This window comes from Camponotus vicinus, unplaced genomic scaffold, assembly GCF_025532165.1.
Source record: "Camponotus vicinus isolate PSW18456_S1 unplaced genomic scaffold, iyCamVici1.0 SCAF_2, whole genome shotgun sequence".
NCBI lineage: Eukaryota > Metazoa > Arthropoda > Insecta > Hymenoptera > Formicidae > Camponotus > Camponotus vicinus.
The window spans coordinates 21,029,247-21,040,164 of NW_028141956.1; the positions used below are offsets into that span (position 1 = coordinate 21,029,247).

Sequence of the window (10,918 nt, forward strand, 5' to 3'; positions counted from 1 at the left end):
GTGTGTGATGCTAATTACATCATACGTTATGTTGATATTGGCACACCAGGAAGGCAGGGTGATGCAAGTGTTTTTAGAAACAGTATCATAGGCCAGCTATTGGAACAAAAAGGATTTAATATTCCACTGCCTGAACCATTATATGAAAACGGTCCAATTCTGCCATATGTATTGGTAGGAGATGAAGCGTTTCCGTTGACAGATTACATGATGAGGCCATATCCAGGGAAAAGTGGAATAACTTTAGAAAAACGAATTTATAATTATCGGTTATCTCGAGCACGAAGAACAGTCGAAAATGTATTTGGTATTATGGCTAGTCAATGGCGAATTTTAAGACGTCCAATTTTAGCAAACGTTTCTACTGTAACCAAAATAATTCAAGCAATTGTCTGTCTTCATAACTGGCTCAGACCAAAACAAGATGTTGGACGAGAAATTTATATAACACAAGGGCTTGCAAATTGATGGAGGCATTCAAGATGGATCTTGGAGAAAAGATCCTAACGATAATTGTGCATTTATGAATATTAAACCTACTCAAGCAAGATCATATTCATTACGTGCAGCTAATATTCGAGACGAATTTTGCACGTACTTTAACGAAGAAGGAGAAGTTAGTTGGTAAAATATTCAAATTTACAAATAAATAATTTGTACCAATTTGTAATTCTTTATATTTTACATATATATTCTGTAAGATTTCTGTAAGACATTAACATATAAATAAAGCGATATCGTTTTACATTTTTATATAATTTGTAAAATTTATTGAACTATTAATACAATATTAATAATCACATTATAATAAAAATTAATGTCCCCAAAAGTCTTATAATTATTGTACATATAATGTTTGTCTTGCATAATCAAAAATGATACTACTTAAACTAAATATTATGCATAATCATGAAAATAATATTACTTAAACTAAATATTATTCTAAGAAGTAGAATACACTCTTAAAACTAAAAATATCGCAATTAAAAATAATTTATATTTATTAAAATGTGTTAACTTTATACTTTTAAATAAAATATAATGGAAAAAGAAACATTATCAAATTATATGAACAAAAATATGAAACTTTAATAAGATATTAATTTTACTTTTATTTAAAATATAGAAATAATCTTAAGTATTAGTAATTTTAGTAAGTAACAGTAGTTAAATTTTAAAAAATTTAACAATATTCATAAAAATTATTAAGTAAAGATACTTTTAGCAAATTGATAGCTGAAGAAAACAAACTACCTAGTGAATCGGCTCCTCATTCGACAACTTAAATACTATTACTGTTTGGATAATACTGTTGACAACATTATTAAATATTTAAAATGTATAAAATAGCAAATATGCAAAAACCAAAAAATATATCAGTATCACAACCATATCACAGGCGGCATCACAACCATATCACAAACAGCATCACAAACATATTAAAAAAGAAGTACAAAATTATTCGCATTAATTTTGTTCTTCTTTACTAATATCTCCTAGAAATTTATATAAAAGCATATTCTGTTTTTCTGAACTAAGTTTTAACAACCTTTGTTTTATATATAAAAACATTCCATCTAATGCATCCATTTCTGGTAACTTTGGCATGTTTATCACAGGCATTTCTCTGCTGCAAAACGCATCAGCAATACGATTCATCACATCATCGCTTTTGTCTTTAGTCGAACGTGTAGCAAGAGATTTATCTAAAAACAAATTTTATTTTTCTTTAATTCATATGAATAAAGCGTAAATGTGTTGTCAAAAATAAATATTTGTCAAATCGTAAAAATGCTTTATAATAAAAATAATTTCTTCATTACCTTTACATTCTTTTCCGCTATTGTCTAAACTGTCATCTTCAAGGAAATTATTATTATTATTATTATATTCATTTATATTATTGTATTCATTCGTTGAAGCTGTAATGTTTGATATGGAACTGTCAAAAATATATTTTAAATTAGTCACTAATAATATTTATAATTTGTATTTAAAGTTACATATATACATAAAAATTGATATACCTTCTATGTGTTGATACCGAACGTAAAAAAGACATTAATTCATAATGTTTCCATACTTTTTCTGAGGAGGATCTAGCCGATCCACTAGGTTTCTTTTCTTCAGCTATAATTTTGCTAAAAGTATCTTTAAGTGATTTCCATTTTTTTTTTGCGTCTTCAGGACTCATTAAGCCTGTACATTTATTTAACTATTTAATATAATATTAACATTTATTTTATATAGACTTGTGTAACATTCTTACCATCAAGAGCTTTTGAGATTTCTTCCCATAAATCTGCAATTTTTCGTCTGCCACGTGCAGCTAAAGGCAGCGTATAATTGTAAATAGGTGGCCTTTTCCTGACTTCTTCGATCAATAGTTCTTCTAAAGTAGTATTATCTATTTTAGAATCATATGTTGTCTTTTGGGAAATATTTTCCACATTACAAGCTTCATCGCTGCGCATAGCCTCACAATCAACATCTTCGTTGTCACCAATTTCTTGTTCTTGTTGTTCAGGAAGATTTGATACTTTTTTTTAATAATAACAGTTGTTCCTTTCCATCTAGCATTATTCTTGCCAAATATTCTCCGTTTTCTGGAATATTTAATAAAATTTAATTAGTATTATAGTTACTTCAATTAATCTTTACAGAGCTAAGCTGACTCATATGAGTCCCTCTCTGTAAAGGTTAAATATAAAAAAATTTTATATTTAATTTAATCAAAAATAACTAACGATTAGTAGGATGAAAAGTGTTTGAATTGGGAAATATTGTTACACTATGCCAATTTTGAACGCATGAATGATTAGGGATACTTCCTTCTTCCACACTTGACATGCACACTGCACAATTGATGTTTGATGCCTACAAACAAGATTACAAAACAATTTTTTTCATGACAAAAATTTAATATTAATTCTTTTACATTGTTATACTATTGATTATTCTTGGTTATGTTTATGTTACTCACCATTTTGCCAGCGTTAAAGCGTCAAGAAGCTGAAATCTGGACGTTCTGAATCCTGCGCAAAAATCTTCTGCGCAGATCGACGCTTCTACGCTCGACGCTCGACGTTCCCATGTCACAGATTAATAGACAGATAGCCAAAGGCCTGGCTAAAGACTGGACCGTTTCTGTGCCACAGACTTTGCCCCTTACCGACACACTTTGCCCCTGGTTCGAGTCCGTGCTAAACTTCGTTGACTTTACCGAAAGACTTTGCCCCTGGTGCGAGTCCAGGCTAAATTCCTTTGATTTTACCAACAGACTTTGCCCCTGGTGCGAATCCAGACTAATCGATTATGAAACGAATGAGAGGTGAGAGATTTGGCCCCCGCTCGCACCCACTCACCAAAGATGGACAAAAAATTGTCAAAAAATTAATATTACTTGATTGCTCGAATAATTAGTAATTAATTTAAAAAATTATTTGATTACTTGGATAATCAGTAATCAAAGTCAAAAATTATTTGATTATTTGGATAATCAGTAATTAAAGTGAAAATTTCAGTAATCAAACTTAAAAATTTTTTAATTATTCAGTAATTATATAGAATCAGATGTTCATTGATTAACTATATAAATTATCAAATTAGGGTCAGATGTTCTTTGATTAACTAAAAACTAAATAATCAAAGAACATCTGACCCTAATTACTGAATAATTGAAAAATTTTTAAGTTTGATTACTGAAATTTTTACTTTAATTACTGATTATCCAAATAATCAAATAATTTTTTATTTTGATTACTGATTATTTAAATAATCAAATAATGTTTGACTTTGATTACCGATTACCCAAGTAATTAAATAATTTTCTACTTTAATTATCCAAATAATAAAAAAATTTTCTAAATTGATTACTGATTATTTGAGTAATCAAGTAATATTAATTTTTTAATAATATTTTGCCGATCCCTGCCACTCACATGCCGTGCGTTGCAAAGAAATTGTTCGATTACTAAAAGCTGTTCTGTTTGCTCCGTCTAAATCACATGTAATTAATTGTACATTTGCGTCTATATTGTTTTATTTTATAAACATATATTTTGGCAAGTTGGACAAAATCTTTCTTATGCGTTAAATTTATGCGTGCGTGTGTGTGTGTATGAGAGAGAGGGAGAGAGAGAGAGAGAGAGAGAGAGAGAGAGAAGTTTACATATATATAAAATTTATTAAATATTAAAAATAAATTTTTTTAAATATGAAATGCTTTTTTATTTAAAAAATCATTATTTTAAATGTGAAATAAATCTTTTTAAATATTTTGCACATTATACATTTGTTATTTTATTACTCAACACGGTGTTCAAAAATTTTTAATTAAATTTTATTAAAGAAAATTACTTGACATTTTTAACATTAAGAATTTAAAAGCTCCTTATACTAAAATAAACTATAAGAAATAAATGGGCTATGTGAGCTGTGCGCGGATGTAAGGCACGTTATATCGAAATTTAATTTTTCGATATAACTTTTAAATGTGCACGAGGCACGAAAAATTTGTTTGGACATTTCCAAGACTTTTAAAGTTGGAATTAATTCTCAATTCTTTAATTAAATTTCGATATAACGCGCTTTACATCCGTATGGCTCACATAGCCTATTTATTTCTTAGTGCAATTTTTAAGTTCTTTATTTTTTTCAAAGTTTACCTTTTTCATTATCATCAAATATTTTTGGTACATATTTTCAAAAATGTTGTATTTTTACTTACCGCAGTTTTTTATACAAATGTCAAATCTTTTATCAATCTTCTGTGGAAAACGAAACAATTTACAATTTTATGATATGACATTATTACAATTTCTATATGCACATCTGTCAAATATTTTGTGATTTTCTTCACACATTGTAATCTATTTTAATCCAAGAAAAACGCTTGCAACAATCGAAAACAAACTGCCTACCGCGAACGGAAAATACCGAAAAAGCACGCAATTTCTGCGAATTTCATGATTTTTTTTTAAATCTACAATTTCGACTAAATTATAGATTATTCAGATCACTGCACAAGTATATAATTCCCAATAATAATTTTCAGTAACTACGATAAAAAAATAATTGTTTACTGAAAACTGTAAGCAAAAGTGCAATGGAATAAAGTCTGTGAGAAAAGAAGCGAAAAAATAAACAAATTGGCAATGGAAAATTAATAATTTTCAAACAGAAAATTCTTGAAATTATCGAGGATTACAAATTATAAAGTATAAAAATTAAATAATCCATTTTCAAACTTTGCTCGCGGAAAAGATCTTTGAAACGGGAAAAAATAAGATCTTTAAAGAAGCGGAAACGTCGGAAAAATTAAAGCGCCGCGTTTCAACAGATTAACGCACAATGAAATCGACACGCAATTGTTTTGCCTCATCGCGGCGAGCTCACAAGCTTCTGGCGTTCTTGAGTGATCACATAGACTGTGTCTCACAGAACGAATTTCCATTGTGTTTGCGATTTTCAATATCTTACGATTTTTTATCGTTGTTATTGAAATAATTATTGTGAATAGTGTAACGTGTGTGTGTATGTGTAGTGATCCGATTTTACGAATCTACAGTTTTAACGAAATTGTAGTTTCGATAAAATCACGAGATTCGCGGAAATTGCGTGCTTTTTCGGCGTTTCGCGGTTTGTTTTCGATTGTTGCAGGTACTTTTCGTAGATCAAAATGGATAAGAATAGTGTGAAGAAAATCACGATATTCGACAGATGTGCATACAAAAACTGTAATAATATCAAATCAGAGGACTGTAAATTGTTTCGTTTTCCACAGAAGACTGATGAAAGATTTGACATTTGAATAAGAAATTGCGGTAAGTAAAAATACAAAATTCTTTTCTTCTTCTTCTTTTATGTTTATTGGCTTTTGCTGATCTCAAATTAAAGACCTTATCTTGCCGGCCATTGATCTTCAGTGAACAAAATTCTTGAAAATACCAAAAATATTTGATGATAACAAAAAAGCTGAATTTTGTGAAAAATGAAGAAACGACTCTCTTAAAAATTTCAAGTAATTTTCTTTAATGAAATTTAATTAAAATTTTTTAAAGTACACTATCAAGGAAAGATTTTGATCTCCTTTCTCGTGGTGAATCTGTATTAAAATTAAGTGATCTGTATTCGAGCTTTTCGTCCAATGCGCCTTGTAATATTTTTTTATACTTAAAATTTTCATGTTTGTTATAAACCCTAAATAAAGACACATGTTTAATCAGTGCCGCTAGCGCAACGGAAAAGCACAAGAATAGTAATCCAGGGATCCTAGATTTAAAACTCGAGCTATCATAATTTTTTTTATTTTTTTATTATTTTATATGTCATATAATATGTATTATTTATTACGTAGAAATAAATATTCGGCATATATTTATTGTTAGATACGAATATATCTTCTAATATATTTAAAATGCATAAAATAATCGTAATATAAAGAAAATATTTTTACAAAAGAATATTTTTCATGTTTTTATAATTTGTATCAACTGGCGCAATGTAAAAAATAAAAAAAAACATGTCTTATTTCTTTATTTATTTTATTTTTTAATTATTTATTATATCTTTAAAAAGTAAAAATATTTTTAAAAATATTCCTCTATAAAAATACTTTATTTATATTACGTTCATTTTATGTATTTTAAATATATAAAGAGATATATATGCGTATCTAACAATACATATTTGCCGAGTATTTATTTCTATGTAATAAATAATACATATATTACATGTATAAAATAATTAAAAAATTTTAAAAATTAAAAAACTAAAAAAAATTTAACAGCCCAAGTTTGAAACTTAGGATCCCTGAATTACTATTTTTACTGACACTGATCGAACATGTGTCTTTCTTTAGGTCTTATAACAAACAAAAATATTTCTAAATTTCAAGTATAAAAAAATATTACTTACAAGGGGCATTCGACGAAAAGTTCAAACACGAATCAACTTAAAACACGTGCTTGCGTATGTGTATGTGCTGAAATCTCGTATCTATTAAATCATGAAATATTAAAAATATTTTGTTTAAGTATAAACATGTCTTTTTATTTAAAAAAAATCGTGGGTTTCAAATGTAAAATAAATTTTTTAAGTAAAAAATAATTATTCTTTAAACATGTAAAAAACATTTTTTCAATGTTAAAATTAAAATTTTTTTAATAAATAAAAAGTTACATAATTATTTTAATGTTTTAAAAAATGCTTTCTAAACTTTTTAAAAACTTTTTAAAAACTTAAAATTTTTACGAATTTGTTTGCTATTTGGTATTATTAAAATGCGTAATGTTTTTTTCAGTGTATTTTAACTGTAGATTTATATTTAAACAGGTAATGAAAAGTTACTTAAGTGGTCTCCAGCATCAATACAAAAAGCAGGATTATGTGCAGACCACTTTAATAAAGAAGATTTTATAAGCTGTATGAAATTACATATTAGAAAAAACCCCATACCATGGACCCCAAAGGATACTGAGATTCCACATTTTGTCAAAGATAATGCTGGAAAAATTACAGAAGAAGGCAGAATTAATGAAAATATTATACAAGAAAATGTTAACCATTCGGATAATCAAGACTGCAATCCAATGGAAGTCGAAACGCATGCCGATTTTCAAGTAAACGTTGAAGAGATCAAAAATAACAATACAAATGAAGAAGTAGCTACAATAAAAATAGCGACACGTAAGAGATGTTACCCTTCCGGAAAAGAATTTTTCTGCAATTTCGGAAATGACTTCGCAGACGATGAGTGGTTTAATAATGAAAATCCACTTCCATTATTTTTGGATAATTACTCGCAGAAAGAAGTGAAAGCGAACATGATAAAAAGGCGAATAAAAACGCAAAAAAAGCCTGCTCCTCAAAAAGTGTATAATGAAGACGAATTCTCCGAAATTGAAAAATTAAAAAAAGAAAATTTAAGACTGAAAAAACTTCTTATAGAGAGGAAGAGAAAACAAAAAAATATGACTGTTATGTTGAAACATCGCAATATTGCAATTCGGAAAAACAAGAACGTTTGCAAACACAGTATAAATGAATTTTTAGATGGAAAGAAATGTTTAAAACCAGTTGCGAGAACTATGATAAAACTTCAGTTACATAAGGGGCGAAAAGAATATACAAAAGAAGAAAAAGATTTAGCAAAACAAATGTTTTATTATTCCGCAAGTGGATATTCACGGATGAGAAAGGCTGGACTAAATCTCCCATCAGAATCTTCTGTCAGAAATTGGATATCTGAAACAGAAATTCGACCAGGATTTTGCAAAGAAATATTTTATAAAATTCGAGAAAATTTGTCCAAATTACCACCTTCTCAAAGAGTTGGCTGTTTAAAATTCGATGAGATGTCAATTAAAAAATTTGAAGAATCGAACAGTCGAAAATATGATATCATCGAAGGACTAGTAGATCTCGGACCCCTGGGACGACGCGATGAACCAGCGGGACATATTTTGCTATTTTGCCTTGATAGCATTAATGCGGAAAATCCTTGGCGGCAAATAGTAGCATACTTTTTGACTAGAAAAAGTTCAACACATAAGGAGATTATTGAACTCACCGAGATATGTTTACAAAAATTAAAAGATGTAGGAGCAAATGTACAGATAATTACATGTGATCAGCAATATAGTGGAGCAAATAGAAAAGCTTTTAATATTTGGAAAATTTCTCCACATGAACCGTCTTTTCAATTGAACAATGAAACTTATTTTGCTTCTTTTGATTGGCCTCATCTTATCAAGCGGTTGATTAGCCAGTTGGGATCTCATAAGTATATTTATGTGAATGGCGAAATCATTATGTCTTTTCATGACTTATTTGCAACATGGCAAATTGACAGAAAATTAAATACTTCAAATTTATTGAATCACATTACCTACGCGCATTTTTACCCAAACAATTTTGAAGTTATGAATGTGAAAAGAGCATTTCAAATGTTAAGTGCAAGATTTGCTGCAGCAATATCAACAGCAGGGCAAAGCAATACATTAAAAAGTTCTTCATGGAAAGCATCTGCAGAATTTGTTTACAAAATGAATAAAGTAATAGATGCTATGAATGTATATCATTTAAATAATTGGAAAGGAGAAAAGGGTCCGTTATCAGATGATAATGCAATGGTTGAAGAATTATTAACGTCTTTCGTTGAATGGTGTTTAAAGTGGAGTACTTCCCCCAACAAGATATCGAGACCTCCGTGCTTTGATGGAATGATTACGACTGTGAAAGCAATTTTATCAATGTATCGTTCCATTAAACAACACTATCTGGATTTCAAGCTTGCCACTGCACTATGCAACCAAGATTCTGTAGAACATACATTTGGAAAAATTAGAGGACGCGGAGGATTCAACCGTAATCCAACTGCTAGAATGGTACGGTTAACGTTGCGGCATATTTTATCAAGTGGATATATTTATGGAAGCGACAGAGGAAATGTAACCTGTCAAGAAACGTTTTCGTTAACGGACGGTACATCGGTAGTTCGTGGTGAAATGGAAAATAACAATATTCCATTACAAGAAGAATTAACTTGTTTAACTGAAATGGATGACGACTGTGATAATCTCATCGCAACAGCCTTTGAAGAAATTACAAAATATTCAGAACAGAATTCCGACTATCTAGATGAAATAACAAAGACCAACAAGGAGAACTTACATTCAGAGGCATATGAAAGAAATGCAATTTCATATTTCGCAGGATATATTGCCCGCTACGGTTACAAGAATACAAAGTGCGACAGCTGCTGTGAAAAAAATTTGAAAACACCAATGGAAGAATTAAACGACAATGAAATCTATATTCAGCTACGTGAATATGAACATCAAGACGAAGATGATCCTGAAATAGAATGGCTATCAAGACCAACGGATTCATTTTTGAATATTATTACTCTACAACTTGAAGCAATAAATTCATATTACAAGACGTATTGGTATTTCAAAGATGTGAAGAAAAAGCTCCTTGAGATTTGTGTAAAGCACGTCCAGCATGCTGATGAAGATTGGTTCAACCAGACCAACGAGTGTTATTCACATAGAATTCAAATGTTAGACTTTATGTTAAGAGTCAAGATATATGCAATTACACAAAAGAATAACAATGGAGGAAGAGAAGGAATAAATACAGTATCTGGAAGATCAAAAGAAATAAAGACAAAATGTCAGAAACTAAAGAACATAAAACATATGTAAAATCACCATAATAATGTCAAAAACTAAAGAACATAAAACATATGTAAAATCACAAGTACTACGTATATAAAAAGATCGCGGCTCTTCAAGCGGTACGATCTGACTATTTTACATTTACTCGCGGCATTTAATGCGGAACGAGTAAAACGATCGCGGCTCTTCGAGCGGTACGATCTGACTATTTTACATTTACTCGCGGCATTTAATGCGGAACGAGTAAAAAATATGTAAAAATTCGCGGCCTTATGGCGGATCGAATAAATTGGGAGACAGTTAACTCAGAATTTTTTAAAATTAAAACATAATTTTTTACTTTTTTTTATATATTAATTTTAAATGCAAGATATTTACATTTTTATATTTTTTATTAGCAAATATTATGTTTATATTTTTAAGAATTCCGAGTTATGTGTCAATTGGCCTCCACGTGGCGTCTCCTGGAAATGCTCTATGAGTAGCTAACAATTGACACTAAGATTATTTTGTGTGTGCGCATATATACAGGGTGAGCCATTTTAATTAACGCACGCAATTATTTCGGAAACAAAGCATTTTAGAGAAAAATATTTCAGACAAAAGTTTTATGGTTTCGAGGGGGCCATAAGATGGTATCATTGGTTTGACACTGAAGAGTCATTTGAAGGTCACGTGAAGGTCACTTCAATTTTTATAAATGGAACATCCTATATATTTTTGCACACTCTTGT

The 10,918-nt window shown here is 29.4% G+C and overlaps 1 protein-coding gene across 1 annotated transcript; it reads right to left on the minus strand.

Moving 5' to 3' along the window:
• Nucleotides 1-1,181: 1,181 nt before the first annotated feature.
• On the minus strand, nt 1,182-3,128 carry LOC145966985 (uncharacterized). The gene is made up of 6 exons (XM_083091503.1): nt 2,984-3,128; nt 2,748-2,877; nt 2,270-2,606; nt 2,028-2,199; nt 1,824-1,942; nt 1,182-1,706 (listed from the first exon to the last, which is right to left on the minus strand). The coding sequence occupies exons 3-6, from the start codon at nt 2,472-2,474 to the stop codon at nt 1,468-1,470; spliced, it is 735 nt and encodes a 244-aa protein (XP_082947629.1). The 5' UTR covers nt 2,475-2,606; nt 2,748-2,877; nt 2,984-3,128; the 3' UTR covers nt 1,182-1,467.
• Between the last annotated feature and the right edge of the window lie 7,790 nt (nt 3,129-10,918).

What these genes read in the sequence shown, in the direction of transcription:
- LOC145966985 (XM_083091503.1), bottom strand. Translation starts at nt 2,474, where the DNA reads ATGCGCAGCGATGAAGCTTGTAATGTGGAAAATATTTCCCAAAAGACA. An exon ending in AATCTCAAAAGCTCTTGATG is followed by an intron (nt 2,200 to 2,269) that starts GTAAGAATGTTA and finishes ATAAATGTACAG; the next exon opens with GCTTAATGAGTCCTGAAGAC. An exon ending in TAGCGGAAAAGAATGTAAAG is followed by an intron (nt 1,707 to 1,823) that starts GTAATGAAGAAA and finishes ATTTGTTTTTAG; the next exon opens with ATAAATCTCTTGCTACACGT.